Below are 21770 nucleotides of genomic sequence, written 5' to 3' on the forward strand. Positions count from 1 at the left end.
TGTAGAGCAAGTCCAGTGTAACAGAAAGAACATTTTCTAGCAGAACGTGTCATACACCCAGGGTGCTGTCACGCCCTGCGCTAAAAAAAATTGATGTTCTCCAACCAGGATTTAGCCAAGAGGATCGGAGTTCTGTGACACTCCATGTGCTTGCCTATTTCCCTCATATTTCACACCATTTGTTCTGTTTCGGCTCCTCAGAAGGAGGAGAGCAAGGTGGTTTATGAGCATTGTAGCTTGTCCCCCAATCCCTGGAAAATTGCATTCAGCCACTTGTCTCTGGCTCCTCAGATATGAAGCAGGCATTTTGCCTGCACTTTCAAGTCTACTCCTGGTGTCATGTAAGGAACTATAGAAAGTTGTCTGTAAATGAAAGCGGAATTTCCTTGGGATGCGCTGAGCCAAGGTCCATGTGGTGTGGGTATCCTGTGCTTCCCTGAAATTGCAACATGCATCCCACTTCGCATCTCCGCTTGGCAAGCTGCACTCCTTCCTGAGAGCTACAAAGAGGTGCCGATGAACTGCTGCAAATCCTGCCTGGCTAATCCCTGCTCTGTTGTCTGTTTGTGCTTTCCTGCACCTTTTGAGGCAGAGGAGGACAAAAAAGCCACGGCATGCCGTCAGTCTGGTTTGGATCAGATGCAGCCCACACATCTCTTCCCCAGAAAGAGCCCACGCTCTAGCTCTAGTCACTGGGTCCCTTCTGGTGCTATACCCTGCAGCCGGGCCCCTTCCAAGGAATGGGCAGATTTGGGCCACAACAGAGAAGGCCTCTTGTTTGGCCTGGCCACAGCAGCATGTGTGGGAATACTGAATGGCAATTCAGTTGTGCTGTGTCTCCTGATTCTCAGCACTGAGTTCTGAAATGCGGTGTTCCTGATCAAACCCCAGGCTGGCAGGAACCAGGCCAGCAAAAGCAGGCTGGGGGTGGGCAGATGCATAGTGTGAAATATACACAGCCAGAGCTGGAGAAGTATCTTGGCAGGCCTGGATTTAGGGCAGGATGGCCAAATCAGGACCACGGTCATCGGGGCAGGCAAATGGGCAAGGCAGGGCACGGGAGTTCCAGGAACTTTTAAGATGGGTGCAGAGGAAAGGCTATAGCATATGGGGCTTTTTAGCTTAGAAAAATGGTGAGTAAGGCGCAGGGCCAGGAGGGGGGGCGGATGACAGAGGTCTATAACATGATGCATGTTGTGGAGAACCCACTGGGGTCATCCCATCAAGCTGAGTGGTGGGAGATGCAGGACAGGCCAAAGGAAGGACTTCTTCACACAGTGTCAAGTGACAAGAGTGGGATACAGTACCACAAGATGGAGAGATGGCCACCGGCGTGGATGACCTTAAAGGGGGGGGGAATAGAGGAATTTCTGGAGGCGGAGGAGGTTATCCAAGTATTACGCTGGCTCCCATCTAGTCCTCTAGTAAGAAAGATAGTTGGAGAGACCTTGCATATTTCTATCAATGATTTCAAGAGAGCGACAGCTAGCAGAGACAGGCATGGGAAGACCTGGAGGATTTCATGGAGGGAAAGGCTATCAATGGCTACTAATAGCGATGGCTGTACATCACCTCCAGTATTGGAGGAAGTATGTCTCTGTATACCAGTCGCCAGGGAACATCAGTCGGAGGGCGCTGTCTCGCTCATGTCCTACTTGTGGGCTTCCCAGAGGCAGCTGCTTGGCCACTGTGTGAACAGAATGCTGGACTAGATGGACCCTTGGTCTGATCCAGCACAAGTCTTCTCATGTTATTCTTTAAGGAACGGTGTGCAGTAAGGTAAGGCAAGGGAGGGGGTTAGATTTTGCTCCCCTCCCCTGTGCACTCCTTTTTGTGTAAGAAATGGATCCTCCCAAAGACCTCACTTTAAAAGTGAATGGGGCAAAGCAGCAAGCATGTGAATGAGATACACAGAATTCCCCCCACATTTCAGTTTTGGCTCTTTTAAGACGGGCTGAAAGTAAAAGATGTTCTCAGTTACCAAGGATTTAAGATTGCACCAAAGTCAAAACATTTCATTATTCATTTATTTCATTTGTATGCCACCCAATAGCCGAAGCTCTTTGGGTGGTTCACAAAAATTAAAACCACAAGTACAGCATGAAAACAATATAAAATATAAAAGCATTAAAACTACATTATAAAAGTAAAACCAGCATAAAGCCTAATTTTTATGATTTCAGTTTTCTCTCTTTCTCTCTCTCTCTCTTTCTTTCTTTCTTTCTTTCTCTCTCTCTCTCTCTTCCTTCCTTCCTTCCTTCCTTCCTTCCTTCCTTCCTTCCTTCCTACCTTCTTACTTTAAGTGCTTTGGGTGCCCTGTAATTATTGGGGTTCTTTTATAAGAGGCATCCTGGCCGCCTAGGCATTGGTAGGTGGTGGCAGGCTGTTAAAGTTGGCCTTTTTTAAAGGGTTGGAATTCCCTGAAACCTTTGAACCCTGAAACAACACACCTCTAAATTCAGGTAAATAACTTCACAAAGGTTATGAGGCCTTGGAGGAGAAATAAGTTTTCAAAAGCTTCCTTGCCTGGTTGCCTGGAGGCAGTTTTACTCGCCAAAGGTGGCCGGGTGGTTGGCTGTTTACAAGCCTACCCATATTACAGGTGTGGCATGCTGAGGCTAAGATAGGGGCATGCCTAAAGCCACTGGGTGTGGCTGTGCTGAGAGTTGGCAGTATGTTCCATGCATTCTGCAGTGTCACTGCCTCTTCTATGACCTTTTTCAGCATCAGGCCTTCTTTCAGTCACTAACTAGTTCAGTAAATCCATCTGTTTTTTGGCGGTGACTCTGTGTGTATGTGTGTGCATGTGCTCACCCCTGGCAGGTATATTTAGGAATAAGTCTGGGGCATACATGCTGCTAAAGAGGGCATCTTCCCGTCGTCTTCCCTTTTGTGGTCTCTTCTGTCCCCATCTCGGCAGGTCGGTGCTTCTCTTGTCTTGCTGCAGTTCCCTGGCGTGAAGTTGATGGTTTAAATTATAACCTAGGTTTGTTGTTGTCCCCCCGCCCCATTCATAGTTGCCTTGCTGTGAAATAGCAGGTCCCAGCCAGAAGGGAATGATTAACCAAGAGACCTCAAAGTGAGCCTGGCTATGTACCTGCAAAGGAAGGGTGTGTGCGTGCGTGTGTGTGCACGCACAGGAGTGGGGGGAGTCCAGGATATTGAAGTCTCCTAAGACCCCCCTTTTTCTCTTTCTTTTCACCCCTTGCCCCAGAACCGCTGTGCTCAAATGGAAGAAACAAGAGTAGGAGTGGTCTCAAAGGGATAGCCACAGGTGGGTGATGGGAGACCACAGACCAACTTTCCCCAGGCTGGGGCCTGCTTGATGTGTTGGGCCACAACTCCTATCATCCCCAGTCAGCGTGGCAATGTCCAACATGTCTGGAGGGCACCAGGTTAGGGAAGGCTGCCGCAGACCATTATGAGCCTTGCCCTGGGGAGTAAGGTGGCAGAAGGTACTGTGGCCTGGATCCTGAGCATCTCACCTGTTCATTAACAAGGCACGATGCGCTCTGCTCTGGAAAGCTGCTGGGCTGTTGACCAAAGAAGGATGAAAAGAACAGCAGTGCTGTTCAGAAGTGCTTTAAGAAATTCTCGTTCAGGCAGGCTTTCAGTGGCTGGCACTAAGCTGCACGTGATGTAGTTTTTAATCTGCTATACTCGTGTGTGGGTTTTGCTGCTGATCTACGGGTTGCCTCTGTGTTGAGGTGGTGAGACATCTGGAAGGGCTTAGCGACAGAGCCACCGACCTTGCATGAGCAAGTCACCAGTTCAGGCTATGGAATTTCTAGTCAAAGGTGTGGGGATCTTGCCCAGCTGCCCTCGGATGGGCAAATCTGCCAGGCTTGATTTCACTCAAATTCTCATTTCTCTGCTGATAAGTTCATTCTGTCCTGTTTCTGTATCTGACTGTGGCTTTTGTTAGCCCTCACAAAAATTTGTATTGTTGTGCACATTTTCCAGAACATACACACTTTTTTGTACGCATTTTTCAAATGTATGTATTTTTTGCAAGCATTCCTTTTCCCTATGGAATAACGCATTTTTCTGCACATTTCCCCAAGTATGCGCATTTTTGTACACACAATTTCAAATGTACACATTTTAGTACACAGTTGTTACTGTTTTTACAACTTCACTGCAAACTTCGGAACAGTACGAATTCTGACATCTAACTGCATTCTGGTTCTTTTTTGGGTTCAGGAAGTGCAAATTTGCTAAGTTTGCATTGAAATGTGAACCAAACAAATTTCTCACCCACCCCTAGTTGGAGCTGTGGAAGACCTGGGCAGGAGACTGGGGAGAGCTGCGGCCAGCCAGAATAATGGAGAATACTGGCCTAGATGGACCAATGGTTTAACTCCGTGTAAGGCAGCTTCCAATGTGGAATACTAAAAAAACATTTGTAATTCATAGCAGAGGAAGGCAGGGCCAGATCCACCTGCCTGTAGTCCCAGTCTGGCTCTCTGGGGTTCTCCACACGACCCCCCCTTTCCCCTGCCGCCCCAATTCTAAAAGGTTAAAATGCCTCTCCTAAGCCTTAGTTACTGTCAGTAAGAACTTTAAGCGAAAATATGCTGGCATTTTGGTTCTCCCCCCTTTACCTGCAGCCCTGCCCACCACTGGAGTGCGGCCCCCAAGAGCTGAAAGAGGTTCTGCACCCCTGGCATAGCATGAGAAGGTCCCCTTCTCCCTGCCACCCCCCCCCCCCAGATGGTCCCACATTTTGCCTCTTGTCTCTCCAGCGAAGAAGAGATCCATAACTGGAACCACCACTAATGGCTCTACCCTTTTAAATATTTCATGGGGATTCATGCCATCTGAGCCTCCCTCCAAAGAGCTAAAAAGCAAACTTACGGTAAAAAGCCCAAGTGAGAATTTTTGGAAGGGCTGCCCCCGCCCCTCTCTGGCAGCTGCCAGTGTCCCCTCTGGGGACACTCAATGGCTAAAGGAGAGTCTTCTTCCTCTCTTGCGCGCTCTTCCTTTTTTTCCAGTCTGGAGAGGAAAATGTGAGCTCTCCCCCTCGCACCCCCTCGCACATTCCTCCCCCCTTCCCACCCACTCCCCTGCAGGCAGTGTCCTCAGATTTACGAGGCGTGTGCAAGGAGCTCAGGGGGCTTAGCAGCATCTGGTGGAAGATCTGACTCGGGCCGTTCCTTGAAACAGATTTGGTCGGAATTTTCCAGTTGTGGGCCGCAAGGTGAGCTGCCAGGAACCGAGAGGGGTCCCGGCCAAGGCTGCTCTGGGCTGCCTCTTTGTCAAGTGAGGTTTTGTGTCTTGGGATGGCCAGGGGTATCCTGCAAGGTTTGCTCCTGGCTTAGCATAGGCCAGGTCTCCCTGGTCCGGGAGCCACAAAGCCCTGATGCAGCCCAAAGCTGTGAACAGTGGTCTGCAAGCTACACGACAGTGCCCTGTTTCTGCACTCCCAGGCAGAGAGCAAAGAGCAGAGGCTTGCTAAGCTGCTGGAGCACGGCCATACGTGGCTGGTGGGCTGCGTTAGATCACAAGATGTACCCTGCAGGGAAATTCAAGGAGGAGAGTCGGGCTGTGTAGGAAGACCAACCAAGAGACTTGTGGCACCCTGAAGATTTATTGTGGTATAAGCTTTTATGGTGTAGAGCACACTGTATTAGATGGCAAAGTCAAGTGCTATCAATAGTAGTAGTAGCAGCAGCAGCAATAGCAGCAATAGTAGTTGTTGTTTAGATTTCTTAGACACCTTTCTCAAAAAAGACTCAAGGTGTCTTACAACAGAATTAAAGCATACAAAGTTTAAAACAGCTACAAACAGTTATCCACCAAAATACCACCACTCCATAAAACAACTGAAACATCAGTGAGAACCGTACACAATTTGATTCATGCATCAGAGCCCATCAAATGCCTGGGGGTAGAGGAAAGTCTTAAGCTGGTGCTGAAAAGATGACAGCATTGGTGCCATGCTGACCTCACTGGGCAGAGCATTCCACAATGGGGAGCCACCACCCAGAAGGCCCTCTCCCTTGTCACCATCCTCTGAGCCTCCCTCCCTTGATCATAGAGTACAGGTAGGTTCATACTGGAACGTTGGAAGCTGCCTTATATTAGGTTAGACTATTTGTCTATCTAGCCCAGTATCGTCTGCTGTGACTGGTAGCAGCTCTCCAAAGTCCCAGCCAGAAATGGGTCTTTTCCATCACCTGCTGTTGGGTCCTTCTCAACAGGAGATGCCAGGGACTGAACCTGGGATCTTCTGCATGCAAAGCGTGGGCTCTTCCCCCGAGCGATGGCTTGTCCCCAGAACAAGTGTCGTAAAACTGAACCAGCAGGCTGCTCCTGCATCCAAGCGGTGTTGGAGGCTTTCTCGCTCCTATTGGCTACTTGTGGTTAGCAAAGCCCCATTGCTCAGTGTTGGCACCACGCATTTACTCAGATGTGCAAACACACTTAGGTATCTGTGCACAGCGGGTCCCACTGGCCATGAAATGCAAAAGCATTCTATGTAAAGCTTCAATGCATACAAGATAAGCACAACTGCCATTCACAGCAACAGTAACTGGTGGTAACTCAGGTCACCCCGGCTTTGCTGTTTTAATTGACTCCTGTAGTTGGAGAAGAAACCATTGTCCCCATCCATGCCTAAACAAATAGAATCAAACTTCCTGATACATTTAAGTTCAGTGATTTCATGCTGGCGGATCCCTTTGAAGTTCCTTCTTTGAAGAATGGAAACTTTCAGGTCAGCAGCAAAGTGGCCTGGAGACTTAAATGTTCTCCCAACGGTCTCTGCCAACTGAGGATAACTCGTTGTGCATCTGGCAAAGTAGGCTGCAGCCCAGGAAAGCTTATAATGCCATAAATCTGCTTGTCTTTAAGGTGTCCCAAGACTGTATTTTTCCTGCAACAGGCAAAGAGTGCAGTCCTATTGATGTCTGCTTGGAAGTAAGTCCTGTTGAACTGAATAGGACTTTCTCCCATGTAAGTGAGCACACCGGGGTGTTACACCTTTCAGCTGGAGGGCAAAATTCAGTTTCAGAGAAGCTCTCCACAGCCATATTCCAGTGGTGGGAGGGGCTTAAGGCAAAGGGGCAGGGCCAAGAATGCAAAACATGCCACCATATTGTAGCCTTCAGATTTTACTGCCAGTAACTAGGACAGATATGTCAAACTTTGAGAATGGGGGAGAAAACTGCACAAAAGCCGGGAAACACCCAAATGATCAGTTGTTGGGGGAAGGGGGTGGAGCCAGGGGAGGGGGCATGCCCATGGGGGAACCTAGGGGGGCCAAACTGGGGCAGATTTGTCCCCTGGGTCTGAAGAACCCCACCCAAGGAATATAGGGTTGCAGCCTAGCATAATTTGCCTTCTAGGGTAACGGAAGGGGGAAGCTGCTGAGCTCAGCCTTCTGTGGTCTGTACCTGCTTCCCTTCACAACTTAAATGCCAAGGACAGAGTCACGTGACAGAAACCCCAACTGAGTGGTCCATCCCTAGCAGCCAAGTTGTTCCAAAGATGCAGCTCTTCCCATCACAGGGTTGCTGTGGCTTCCCGCATGGCTCCCTGTTGCAGAGTCGCTAATATACAGCGCTGCCACGAGAAACCACGGAGCGCTGGCGGCATTTTGGCTCCTTATTGTTTGAGGCTGGTTGCTGTTCTGCCTTTCATTCTTGCTGGCATCAGGCTATGGCTTGGTTTGGGGGAGCCTGTGGCCCTCCAGACCTTGGATTCCAACAGCTATCATCCCCAGCCAGCATGGCCAATGGTCAGGAATTCTGGGATGTCCGATGGCATCCTGAGGGGCCACAGGTTCCCCTCCCCTGGCCCATGGTTTTGCATCCGTCATTTTGCACAAAGTTTTCTCTGGTGCTGACACTGTCGTCTTTCGGTGCCTGGTGAAGACATTTCTGTTTTCCCAGGCATTTAGACATTAGTTTCAGCCCATTTGTTATGGGCTGCTTTTGTGATGTTGATACTAGGCTGAGGGCGGGGAAGAGAAGATTTTGTGTATTGTGGTTGGACTCTTTTCATATTGTATTGTTTTTAGATCATGTTTTTATGGAGTTTATTTGTATATATTGTGCTGATTATGGTTTATATTGATTTAGGGTTTTGTTCCTCCTGTTAATTATCGTTTTCTGTATTTGTGTGTGGAAGTTGCTTCAAGACTGCTTTTTACATGGGAAGCAACACATACGTTTAATTAATAATAATAATAATAATTGTTAAGTTACTAGGGTGTGCTATGCTGTGATCCAAAGGAGCAACTTGGTGGTGCATTCGCGTGGATCCATGGCATGTGGCTAGTGTGATGTCATGGTGCCTTACACTTTTTCCATCACAAACTTTGTTTGCTAATACTGAGCTGGATATACAGCACTAAGCAAGTACCAGGAAGGAATGAAGGAAGGAGCAGGTTGAGAATACTTTGAACTAAACTAGAGAATGGTTTTAGTTAGGGAAGTTGGAGAAATCTGAAACGGAATCTAAGGAATTCAGATTTCTATGAATCCAACCCATGGTTTTTCTCAGCAGACCAGCTTTTCCCAAGTCACATGGATTTTGTAGACTTGTGGACCATTTTGTTTACTTTCCAGAATTTTACACACATTTAATTTTACACTCACTATAGCATGAAAATGGGAATGTGGAGATTTGTGCATTTTTGCAAGTGCGAAGTTGTGCAAATTTGGGAAATTGGAAAAAAAATGATTCCGTCAATGGGCAAATGACGGAACGAAAGGCACCTGACAATCCATGAAATGCAGACGGAACAGATTTTACAAAATCCGTACATCTCTAGGCCTAGTACTGAGGGTGGGCGTAAGGCAGGCTGAATGCCTGGCTCTGGCTTATAAATGAGTCAGTATATCTAGCACAGTGCTGTCTCTGCCAGGGGCAGCTCTCAGGGGTCTCGGTTGGGGGGTATTTTCCAGCTGTGGATCAAAGATCCTTAAAATGAGATGTGGGGGTGTCAGAGTTCCCCTTATGACCTGAACCCCCTGAGCAACTCCTTAAGGATCTCTTGCCTCCTTAGGAGTCCCACCTTCCTTCGTTTACCTTCCCCTTCCCAGTAACATGGGTTTAAGCTGTAGGCATGGGATAATTGACACTCTAGACACAGGGCTTAACCACAGCAGTTTACTGGTCAATTAAAGCAAACAAATCACAACTAAAGGTATTTACACAACAGAGCTGAATGATACAAAAGGCATTAAAAGAAAATAAAAGTTGCAAAATGCAAGTTCCTTTACCCTAGCTCTACTTAGACTTCTCCAGGCTGCTTCCTCCTCCTACCTCTTCAGGCTCTGGTCTCCCCAACTCTGCTCTTACTGGCTCTCTTGCTCTCTTTATATACCTTCCTCCCTCAAAACTGAAAGTACTGCTTTAAATCAGAAGAAATTAAACTTAATTGGGAAAATGAAACTGAAACTTAACCAGGGAAATGAAACTACCCCTCCCAACAGAGAACTCCAGGCCTCTACGGCTGACCTTTTTCTCTTCCTTGCCTCTGTAGGCCTCAAACCTTCACAGGGGGATTGAACCTTGGAGCTGCTGCATGCAAAGAATGTGCTGTACCCCTGAGCTATGGGGGCGCACATACAGGACAGTTCATCTGCTAAGGCTAGGCAGGGCTGGCCTGTGAGCTGCCCTGGTGGGAGACCTCCTGGCAACCAGATGGATTCTGAGCCCATGGGAGGAAGAGAGGTCTAGAAGGAGGAAGAAATGGATGTGTGGAAGCATCTTAATGCAAACACAAGAAGACCCTTCTCCCTACCCACCCCAGCTCCTGTGGGGATTCGGGTAGGGCGGTGGAGGAGAAGGGTGCGGGCAGGTTCTTTGGAGGGAGTTTGGTACTTACTACACTGCTGCTGCCTGGGATCGTGCAGCTTTGGGTCACTGGATGGAGAGGGACAGAGAGGCTGGTGATCTTAACTCTCAGAGCTGGTTCAAAGGAATGTAGCTATGTGCCAGGATGCCTCCGGTTCAAATCTCATCACTGTCTCGATAGGTGGCCTTCGCTGAGCTGCTCTGTCTCCCTCTCTGCCTCAGCCGCTCAGCTGCAATAAGGGCAGAATAGTCAGTAATGCTGACTTACAAGAGAGCCAGTGCGGTGTAGCGGCTAGGGTGCTGGACTGGGACTTGGGAGTTCTGGGGTCTAGTCCCCACTTGACCATGAAGCTCAGTGGCTGACTTTGGGCCAGTCACTGACTCTCTCGCTGACCTGCCTCTCAGGGTTGTTGTGAGGATAAATTGAGAGGAGGATTATGTAGGCCACCTTGGGCTCCTTGGCGGATATAGATGTAACAAATAAATAATAATGTAAAAATATATACGTATATTACAAGGCTGTTGTAAGGATTACAACATGGTATCTGCATGTGAAGCACCTTTGCACATTTCAGCAGCACTGCATAAGTGCTAAACATTGCATTTCTGCTTCGGCCCACAGGTCACACGGGACGCCTCCTCCGAGCTCTCTTGGGGACTAGCATCCTTTTCCTCTTGGCCCATTTGGTCTTCCAAATATGCCTGTACACGGTACCCAGCTTGGACGAGCTTCTGGGATACAACTGTGAGTACTGTGTTTTATTTGCAGTGTATTTATTATAAAACACATACATTGCTCCACGTTGAGAGAGATCGGAATGGGTTACAATAGATTAAAACAAAACTACAAGAAGTTGCAGCAAAAGTGAACAGATTGATACAACAGCGGCTGGGCTGAACTCATCAGTCAGGAAATGCTTGCCTGAAAAGAAAAGCCTTCAGCAAACCCGCAAAACAAAGTAACAGTGGTACATGCCTGGTCTCAGCTGAAAGGGTGTTCCACAAGGAGGGAGCCACCATGCTAAGGGCCCTGCTCCTGGTGGTTTCCAAGTGGATCTCCAACCCATGTGGGACCACCAGGAGTGTCTCTTCAGAAGATCCCAGTGGTCAGGTAGGATGATAAGGGAGAAGATGTGTCCTCGAGTATCGTGGTCCCAAGTTGTTCAGTTGCTTTATAGGCTAATACCAGAACCTTAAACCCGGCCCAGTAGCAGATGGGCAGCCAGTGCAGGGCCTTCTGCAGAGCAGAATATGGAGCAGCTGTCCCATTCTGCACTAGTTGTAGCTTCCAAACCACCTTCAAGGGCAGCCCCACACAGAGCGCATTGCAGTAGTCCAGTCTTGAGGTTACCAAGGCCTGCACTTCTGTGGCCAAGATGTTTGCCTGTCGCTTCTCTCGAATCTTGTCATAGCGAGAACTGACAGAGGAACAAAATATCGTGAGAGAAAGGTGGGCCTGGGAACAGTGTAAAGGTAATGCAATGGCTTGGAAGAGGGATTTGCCAGGGGAGGATGGACAGGTGGGAGTGGGGTGCTCAACCCATCCCCCACCCTCTGAATCGCCTCTGCAAAGCCTCTCACCCCATGAGTTGTTTCCCCCCCAAAATCCCCCTCTCCTCCAGCTGGGCTCCAAAACGGCCTGTGAAGTCACTTACGGGGGAAACAGCCTGCGTAGTGCATTTGTAGGAAGAGCCAGCAGGCTTGAGCGGGGTTGAACATCTCTCACCCCTGCCCCAGCCCATCGGCCACTCCTCCCTTGTAAGTGCCACCAGCCCACCCACCCCACCCCCCGGCATTCTTATTGGTGCCAGGTGTTTGCTGTGGGGACATCTACACTTGCCCTTAAAAGATCGAGACGCAGCAAAGCATTCTGCTCTCACCAGGGCAACGAGAACCACGTGCCATTTTCGCAGCAGGACATTAGAATGGTCCCATTGTTCCTGTCCCTCGGGCCTGTGCTTGATCCCCTCTCAAGGAGCATGCCACCCCTCTGCCTGGCTGCAATCCTTTTGAAGTGGTGGTGACACGTCGGTTTCTGCAGCTATTTCCAAGTGGTTGTAAAGCAGAGACCTGGGAAGGTAAGTGGTTGTAAAGCAGAGACCCTGAATGCAGCTGCGCAGCATGAAGTCTGCCATCTCCCAGTGCTTCGTTTTTCTTGACTTCTCTCTTTTCCAGCAACGTGCAGAATCTTCTGGGTTTGGGGAGGGGGTGTCTCTGGCAAACAGCTGCCTTTCTCACTGCACAACAGGACTGGAGGCATTGGAGAACATTCCCTGCTTGAAAATCCAACCTGGCAGCTGGACTCTCCTCTCCATCTCCTCCGGATAGAGCATCTCCACCTGTCGGAAGCTCATTTGTCACTTGTCCAGCTCAGGAAATGGAACTTCTTTTGCCCCAGCTGAAAGTTTTGACATGAATTGTGTGTCTGCTTTTCTTCCTTTTCTAATGGCTCTGATTGGAGATGAAATATTCCTGAAATGGGATGGCTTTAAAACACGGCCATTGAATGCCTTTCAGCCCAGGGGCCGTATGTCCTATCGGAAAAGTTCTCGGGGGCCGCATTCCAGTGGTGGGCGGGGCCAAAAATACCAGCCTATTTGAGTGTAAAGCTCTTCCTGCCAGTAACGAAGCCGTAGGGGAGGCATCTTAAACCTTTTAGAATGGGGAAAATGCTAAAATTCATATTAGCATAATATTTTTTCGTTGCCCAGCTGGCTTCCTTGAGTCCTCTCTAACTCTCTTGTTTAGATAGTCACATTTCTGCAGCTTTCCTGCTCTGTGTTTGGGGCAAACCTGTAGTTTGGTTTGATTGCATGGGTTGGTCGGAGGACTAGCGTTAACTCTGCCTTGCAGCAGCTAGTGGTTAGACTAAATGTCCTCTGGTGGTGCATTCCAGTTTTTTGTTTGTGCCCCAGTGCACTAGGGGCAGGTGCGGATGATGTCTTTGGGAACGGCTTGGCTCTGAGGAAAATCAACACTGCTTGATCTTTCTGGCCCCTTCAGAACAGCTCCTCTGAGCTTTCGTCAGCCTGGGCTTATGCAGCTGGTACTGACCCCTTTTCGGGGCATGCTTCCTGCCTGAATTCCCCAGACCTGATAAGAAGAAGGGCTTAGTTGGCTTCCCCCACAAATAGAACGAGGGGAGAGCCCGTGTTATGTCTGCTGCCTTCTGGATCATGGGCTTGGAGAAAAGGGAGAACTCTGCCTCTCGGTCTACCGTGTGTGTGTGTGTGTGTGTGTGTGTGTGGACAGGGGCATCATATGTTGCAATCTTAAGCTTGCGTTCTGGGAAGGAAATCCCATCCAAATCGGTGGGGCTTGCCTGTGAATAATAAAAAACATGCTTAGCTTCAAAGCGATATCCTGGCATCCCACCCCCCACCCCATTTTTAAAACAACAACTTTTTTGGTTTAATTTTTAAAATATTTACAAAAAACAGGCTTGGATAAAGAAGGGAAAATACAGTAAGAAGACAGACAAAACCATTTCTTTCCAAAGATGTAACCAAGACTCATTGGATCATGTTCTATTATGGAACATATGTACTCGCAAAAGGAAGATTTAGCACCAGATACAGGAAAAGGAAAACTAGTCTAGTCCAGGATTCTGTTCCATCTGGTCCAGCATTCTGTTCCCACAGTGGCCAACCAGTTGCCTGTGGGAAACCCACAAGCAGGACATGAGTGCAACAGCACCCTCCTACCCATGTTCCCCAGCAACTTGTGTGCATAGACACACTGCCTCTGATACTGGGGGTAGCACATAGCCATCAGGACTAGTAGCCACTGATAGCCTTCTCCTCCAGGAATTTGTCTAACCCCCTTTTAAAGCCATCCAAATGGGTGTCCATCACTATATCTTGTGGAAGTGAATTCCACAGTTTAACTCTGCACTGTGTGAAGAAGCCCTTCCTTTTATCTGTCCTGAATCTCCCACCAATCCGCTTCTTGGAATGACCCCTTTGTGTTCTAGTATTATGAGAGAGGGAGACAAACATCTCCCTATCCGCTTTCACCATGCCGTGCATGATTTTATATACCTCTGCCATTACTTGCCTTTTTTCTAAGCTCAGCATTCCCGGGTGCTGGAACCTTTCTTCATAGGGGAGTTGCTCTAGCCCCTCGAGCATTTTGCTTGCCTTTTCTGCACCCAGTGATTATGCATGGGCATTTCACTAAATATATATATCACTCAGGTCGTGTGTGTGATGTACTTGTGGAATCTATATAATTAAGACAAGGAACCACCTTTCCAGAAAAATAGTCTTCAAATTACTAGATGTTCTCAGTAGTTGGTAATAATTTGTGAGGAGAACCTGTCCATGATGAGTAAGTAGTTGACCGATCCTGACAAACCATTTAAGTTGTTTACAATATGCCAGCAGTTGTGCATGTTGTTAGGTGGAAAGGCCTTTTAAAAAGCAAAACAAAACAAAAAAGATCATCAAATATATAATATGGTAGACTTATATTTTATTGTCCTTCAATTTTAGCCAATAGATCTTTTCATATAAAAATTTTAGAGGAAACTTGGGGATCTAATTTTCTGATCAAAGTTAAAATGTCAGATTCTTGCGAAGTGTCCTTTTGAGCGCTCTCCCAAATGTGTGTGTGTTACTTGCTCTGCTGGGAAGAACAACGCCGGCATCGTCATGCAGTGCTGTGAAGAGCCTCACGTTCTTTGAACAATTAGTGCCCCAAATCTTGGAAGGGGAAGGTGCAACGTTACTGAGGTTGTTGCATCAAGAATAGCATATTAAAAGCTGGAGTCTCTCCCTCTTGTGGGTTACCCACTTCAGCCTGCATACATTATGCGAAGAAAGTGGTCTCTGATTGCTTGCTTTGCAATGGATCCTGCTTTGTTAATTGTGGGACGAGAAAGATGAAGCTGTTCAGGCGACTGAAGCCGCCCTGACCAGTGAGGAATCTTCAGTAATTTCTGTTTTATTAGATTTCACCCATCACATGTGGCTGTGTGCTTTTGTGCAGCTCTAAAGCAAACTTGCTTTAAACCAAACCAAACCAAACCTGAAGGAAGCATCTGGTTTCTGTTCCTGTATACCAGGGGTGCAGAACTTCAGACCCAGGACCAAATCCAGCCCACCTGGGGGCCAAATCTGGCACTCCGGGGTTTCCCAGATGGCCACACCTTCTTCCCTGGCCTTGTCCCATCCCTTTCCCCTGACCACTGGTCATTTGGTGGTTTTTCTGCAGTTTTTTCCCCATTCTGAAAGGTTGAAATGTCTCTCCTGACGCTTACTTGCTAGCAGTACGAGCATTAAGCTAAAATATGCTGCCTTTTTGCTGCCTCCTTTTGCCTTCAGCCCCGCCCACCACTGGAATGCAGCCCCCATGAGCTGCTCCAGAATGGAATTCGGCCCTCGGGCTAAAAGAGCTTCAACACCAAACTGTGTTTCTGCAGCATGGTTGCAAGTAGGGATGTCTGTCATTGGGAAATCTGGTTCTTTTCTGGCCCAAAGGAGTTCCGTGGTGTGTACGACTCACTTTGCTTCTGTGAGCCAAGCTGAGGCCTGTTCCCCAAATTCCTGGAACCTTTTTGTGCATTTTGGGGTGGGGTGGGGAAGGTTCTGCAATTTGCATAAATTTCTGAGTAATTTGCACAAATTATGCAAATGCAGCTGTATTTGCATGAATTTAGCTGTAATTTGTGCAAATTTGACCATAATTTACATAGATTTCTCAGCAATTGGCTCAAATTGCTCAGAAATTGGCACCAATTGCAGAACCTTCAAAAAAAATGCACAAAACTCCCAGAAAATCTGCAAACTGGCCCAACTCAGTGTAGATCAAGTTGGGCTCTGCAGTGGGAACCAAAATGAAATCCAGGGGGCTGAGCTGAGGAAAACCCATCAAACCCCATCTCTGAAATGGATTTTTCCAACATACCTAGTTGCAAGCAAATATGCAGCCTAAAATAGATGAACATATTAGTTCAGGATGATTTGACAGGTGTCCATTTCAGTCTCAGCACAAGTGTTTGTGGGAATATAGGCCAGAGAAGTGAGTGTGCTGTGAAACAGACAGCATCTGACCCTTCTCAGGCAATGATTTGTGCATGCATCTGAGGATGTGGGTCTTAAGATGCATGCTCTGTAATAAATAACTGAAGGGAAATTGGACACATTCATGGAAGAGAAGGCTATCAATAGCTACTAGTGTTGATGGCTCTATGCTACCTCCAGTATCGGAGGCAGTATGCCTGTGTACACCAGTTGCTGGGGAAGATGAGCAGGAGGGTGCTGTTGCTCTCGTGTCCTACTTGGAAGTTTCCTGTGGGCAACTGGTTGGCCACTGTGGGAACAGAATGCTGGACTAAATGGACCTTGGTCTGATCTGGTGTGGCTCTTCCTTTGTTGTTAAATAAGGCTTGGGGAGCAGTCCTCTAATGTCCAGCAACCTCTCTATCCATTGTTTCCCCATCTCAATTAATCATTTTTATTGAGTTTCCAATGTTTGTTGACCAGTTAGGTTGTCTCTCCCCAGGTGGTTTCCCCTTATCAGCTGCCCTAATTCAAGTACTGACTTGGATTCCTGACTTGGATTCCTGCATTGAGCAGGGGATTGGACTCGATGGTCTTACAGGCCCCTTCCAACCCTACTATTCTATGACTCTAAGTAATCTTGTTGGCCTGATCGAGGTATTTTGAGGAATACTTGTGTTAATTCTCCTTGTCATGCAATCAAGTCTCAGATGTTCTTTTTGTGGGAGAAAAGCAACATCTGATCTGGCTTGCAGCTCCTCTAGGAACTTCATTCCCCGGGGGGCGGGGTAGTAACCACCCTGCTCTTGTTCATATAATCCAGAGGTGGGGGATGTGTGGCTCTCCAGATGTTGCTGGAAGGCCACTCCCATCAGCCCTAGCCACATAGCCAATGGCTAGGGATGATTGCAGTTGCAGCCCAACAACATCTGGAGGGCCACACCTTCCCGATATAATCGCTTGTCCTGACCTCAGAAAGAGGGGGGTGATCGTTTCTGATCTTGCCCAGGGAGCCAGTGATGGCCATTCGACTCCATTCAACCTCCAGTTCAACCTCTTCAGTGTGGAAACAGAGCAGAGGTTGTGTCTATTTCAAGGGTTGTTATCTCAGCATCCCTTTTGGCGGAAGCAGAATCCTCGGTCAATGTCATTATAAGCAACACTTTTATTTGCTAGGAGTTGCATTAAAGGCAATAGCTAATCGTGTCTTTATTTTGTTTTTATCCCTTTCAGGCAGCACATGGGAAACCCTTGCCCAGCACATTGGGGTCACAAGGTAAGGCTGTAGGGGGACTGAGGGGTGGGTCGGACCTAATCCCCTTAGAGCACCATCCTACTGGTAGCATGGCCTATTGAGGGGAAGCCTCAATACCGAACTGAACCTGCAGTTTTAGGCAGCTGGGAAGTGGGATGTCGAGGTTCAATGTCACAGCTCATTCTTAGCACTTAAAACAGGGATGTTGAACCTCAGGCCCATGGGCTAAATTTGGCCCACCTGGGGTTGCAGTCTGGTCCTCCGTGGTTCCCCAGTTGGCCATGCCCCCTTCCTGGCCCCTCCCCTTTCCACCTGACCACTGATCGCTTGGTGGTTTCCTGGCTTTTGAACCGTGTCCCCCCTCCCCGTTCTAAAAGCTTGAAATGTCTCCCCTAAGGCTTAGTTACTGGGAGTAAGGGCGTTAAGCTAAATATGCCGGTCTTTTTGGTCCCCTCCCTGAAATGCAGCCCCCAAGAGCTTCTCCAAAATGGAATTTGACCCTTTAGTTGAACGAGGTCCAACACGCCTTCCTTTAGCACATCTCCCCTTGGAGCAGCCTTCCCCAGCCTGGAGCCCTCCAGTTCTATTGGACTTCAACTCCCATCTGCTCCAGCCCAAATGGCCATCAGGAAAGCTGGGAGCTGTCATCCAAAGCCTCTGGAGGACACCAGGTTGGAGAAAGCTGCCTTAGGAGTGTGGGAAGCAGCTCCTGCTCCCAGCGTCAAGCAAGTGCTGTTTGCTTTTGCACCATACTCTGCCAGCGGCTGCCTGAGGCAGATGCCTGGCCCAGATGGTTCGTGTGAGGCTGCCTCAACACTGTGACGTCCTCCCACCTCTAGGCTGGACCTGAACGACATCCCCAACTCAGTGCGCTTGGTGGCCCCCGACCTTGGGATCCTGCTGGTCTCCGCCATCTGCCTTGGTGTTTGCAGCCGCCTGCAGCCGACACGTAAACAGACAGCTGAGAGTCAAAGGTCCGAATCTGGCCAGCTCCAAGAACAGGTGAGAAGCTGCCCATTGTTGAAATGGAAGGTCTTCATCTGCTATACCATCCTTCCCAACTGGTCCCATCATCCCCACCAAAGCCCATGGCTGTCATACTTGAATCTCATGTATTCAGGGCTGGGTAGAATGAAGCTAAATTGGGCTTACAGGTAGGGACGGACAAATCTGTAATTTCCCTTTTGTCTCTGTTTCTCATTTTCCAGTCTTAAGTTTGGTTCATCCCAAATTCTGAGAACTTTTTTTTTTTATGTTTGCGTGAAAACTGATAAACATACTGCTCCTAACATAATGCATTTTTGTATGTCTTTTTTGCCTATGATATGCATTTTTTGCAAGGAATTTCCCTATTATAATGCATTTTTGAATGCTCTTTCCCTTAATATGTGGATTTCTGTATGCACTTTTTTGATGGGAGAATGCCATTGCAAACTTCTGAGAAGTGCAAATCTTGAAGGATGATTCAGTTCACATAGGGGTTCAAATGTACGAAATGAGGTGTGAACTGAACAAATTTCTCCCCTGTCCCTATCTCCTGTATGCGTCTGAATACCAAATGTTGGAGACAAGCAATGATACCTGAAGGGCCGTCACATCCTTGTTCTCTGCTGCCCCCAAGGGCAGGACTAGATCTGATTGTCTTAAAAGTTGCAGGATTATAGATTTTGGTTTAACATTAGGGGAAAGTTCAACAGTAAAAGCAGTTCAACAATGTAACCAATGACTGAAGGGCGTAATGTAGGGGTCCCCAACCTTTTTGGACCCGTGGGCACATTTGGGAATTTGAGAAAGTGCTATGGGCACTGCCACAAAATGGCTCCCATGAAGGATGTGGCTAGTCACATAATGGCTGCCATGCGGGCCTGGCTAGTCAAAAGTGAACTAAAGAGGTGGTGGCAGGGAGAAAGACAGTGAGGCTAGAGGCAGGGAGGGAGGGGAAAGATAGCAAGGCAAAGGGGAGAGGAGAGAGAAAGCGCAAGGCTAGAAGCAAGGCTAGATGCTGGGAGGGGGAGAAACAGTGAGCTAAAGAGGTGGGGGAGAGAAAGAGCAAGGCTAGAGGCAGGGAGGGGGAAATAGCAAGGCAAAGGGGTAGGGAAAGAGCAAGGCAAGAAGCTTGAAGGGGAGAAAGAGTGAGCTAAAGTGGTGGGGGAGAGAAAGAGCAAGGCTAGAGGCTAGAAAGGGTAGGAAAGAAGACTACCCAAACTTTTTCCAAGATGTTTATTTTAAATGTTTTTTGAAGGGGGCAGGGAGTGGAAAGCTTCATGGGTGCTGTTGGAGGCACCCATGGGCACCACGCTGGGGACCCCGGGTGTTATGGGCTCTCCCTCAATGGAGCTCTTCAAGCAGAGGCTGGAGAGCCACCCGTTGGGGATGTTCTAGCCATGGAACTCCTTCATTGAGCCGCGGCTTGGACTGAGTGGCCTCCAAGTCATTATGTGACTTATCTGGACCCTTTGGCGCCTCTTGCATTCTCCTTGCTGAAGACGCAACTCGCATTATCCCCTTTTTTGCCAACAATCTCCACTCCTCTGCCTCCTTCCTCCCCACCCAAGAGATCCAGAGGGGGCAGGGGGGGAGAGAGAGAGAGAGAGAGAGAGGGAGGGAGAGGGAGAGGAGACACTTTTCTGGCACCTCAGAGGGTGACTCACCAGCTGCCTCCACGGCAGGTTTCCCATGTCTGCCCAAGTGGAGGAGTGGCTCTGGCCGTTCCCGAGTTGCCACGGAGACTCCCCAACAAACATCGCGACTTCAACAGAGGCCACGTTATGCAGGGCTGGTGGGGCTGAGGATGCATTCAGCAGCCCGGTCCAGCAAGGAGCGGCCCGCCGGCTGGCATCCATGGCTTGGTGCTGCACGAGCCACTGAGAGTCCCCGGCCTGGCTCCGGGGCTGTAGAGTTGCCTTGGGCAGAGAAGGCAAGGCTGCACGTGTGTCCCTCTCGGGCTGCTTCTCTCGCTCACCTCACCGCCCCCCTGCAACGGTTTGGCTTCTGTTCCCACAAGGAGCAGGGTGGGAGCATCACAGTTGCTGGGCTGTCCTGTGAGTGGCCACGGAGAGCCACGTGCTGCATCTCTCTCGTCTGGCTGCAGCGGGAGGATGGAGAGGGGAGGTGGAAGAGGAGGCACAGCTCAGGTGGGCAGGTCGGTGGGTGGGTCAGCGGCCTCAGGGGTGCAGGTCTAGCGTGGGTGATTCAAGAGCAATGCAGGGGCTACACGTGCGATTGACAGCTGCCGGAAACTGGACAGAGCGGCACCGCAACTCCCGGAGAAGATTGCAGGGGTAGATTAAGAAGATGAGAAGAGCCACGCAGGTCTCTCTAGTCCAGCGTTCTGTTCACACAGCAGCCAAGCAGCTGTCTGTGGGAAACCCACATGGCCAAAAGGCCACCTTACGTTGGCCAAAAGGACACCTTGAATAGAAGAGACTGCCCGCCCGCCCTCTCTCTCTCTCTCTCTCTCTCACACACACACACACTCACACTCACACTCTCACTCTCACACTGTCTCTCTCTCTCACACACACACACACACTCTCACATACACACACTCACAGTCTCTCTCCCCCCTCTCTCTCCCCCCTCTCTCTCACACACACACTCACTCACTCACTCACTCTCTTACACTCTCTCTCCCTCTCACACACACACTTACTCTCTCATGCACACTCACACTCTCTCTCTCTCTCTCTCTCTCTCTCTCTCCCTCTCCCACCCTCTCTGTCTCTCTGTCACACACACACACACACACACACACACACCTGCAATGAGTAGTCACTACCGCTGGCTACTGTAACATGGTTTACGCAGCCAAGGAAGACAGCACGTGCATTGTTATGCCATTACTTCTTATGACACCTTGTGCTTTATTCTGACCTTGCTCTCAAGGTTGCAGGGAGGCACCCCTGCGGCAGCATCAGGATGGCCTTCAGATGAAAACTAGTAACAGAGAGTGAACTGCGGAAGTTGTGGGGCGAGGGAGAAAAGGGGAGCAGAAAGGGCTAAATTTTGGAAGCAGGATCAGTTTTTCCATGCCAAGGAGTATGTGAAGGTCATTAACACACAGGAGTCTGCCTCTGAGCATGTGGAGAGTGCATTTTCACCACCAATTTGCTTGCATGTGGGTTTTGAGAGGACACCGCTACAGGATTTGTTCAATGAGCAGCTGTATATAAATACTGATGATGATAATAAATTACAGCTCGTCTTGGCCTCCAACACTCTGTATGTATCCACAGGGTGGGGGTGCCAAGGTGGAACCCTCACTGGCTCCCTTCTGCCCCAAGGCTCAGCCTTCCGAGTCTGGGATGGCTATTCCTCCTGTTCCCTCCCCCATTCTCTTCTCTTCTTCTCCCGGCTTATGGAGCAAACACTGAGCTAGAGCTGGAAACTCTGAGGTCAGGCAGCCCTTCTGCAGGGCCCTTTCCACTGGATTCTCCAGTGGGGTGGGGTGGGGGGATGGATTCTCTGTTTTGCACGATTTCGGCGCAATTGATCTGGGCTGGACTTGAAGCCCCTGGATGGAGCCCGGCCAGCGCGGAGGAGGAGGAGGAGCCCAAATACCTTTGCTTGAAAGCTGCGCCAGGCTGGAAAATCGCTCGGGCGTTGGGAACCCAAGCCTGGCAGCCAAGAAAAACAGGCCCCGGCGGAATGCGCTTTGCAAAGCCAGCTAATGAAATAAACAAGGCCAGGTGCTGGGTCAAGGGGTA

General features: G+C 49.0%; 1 protein-coding gene across 1 annotated transcript in view; it reads left to right on the forward strand.

The window, feature by feature from the left end:
- PIEZO1 (piezo type mechanosensitive ion channel component 1 (Er blood group)) overlaps nt 1-21770 on the forward strand; it is a 144087-nt gene that overhangs the window by 55669 nt on the left and 66648 nt on the right. The window contains exons 3-5 of the mRNA XM_084812771.1: nt 10430-10552; nt 17043-17085; nt 17904-18066. Of these exons, the coding sequence (XP_084668897.1) occupies nt 10430-10552; nt 17043-17085; nt 17904-18066 (329 nt within the window). The remainder of the gene's footprint in view (nt 1-10429; nt 10553-17042; nt 17086-17903; nt 18067-21770) is intronic.

The sequence above is a fragment of the Heloderma suspectum genome, chromosome 8, assembly GCF_057233095.1.
Source record: "Heloderma suspectum isolate Gila_16-S chromosome 8, 16-S_ref, whole genome shotgun sequence".
Lineage (NCBI taxonomy): Eukaryota > Metazoa > Chordata > Lepidosauria > Squamata > Helodermatidae > Heloderma > Heloderma suspectum.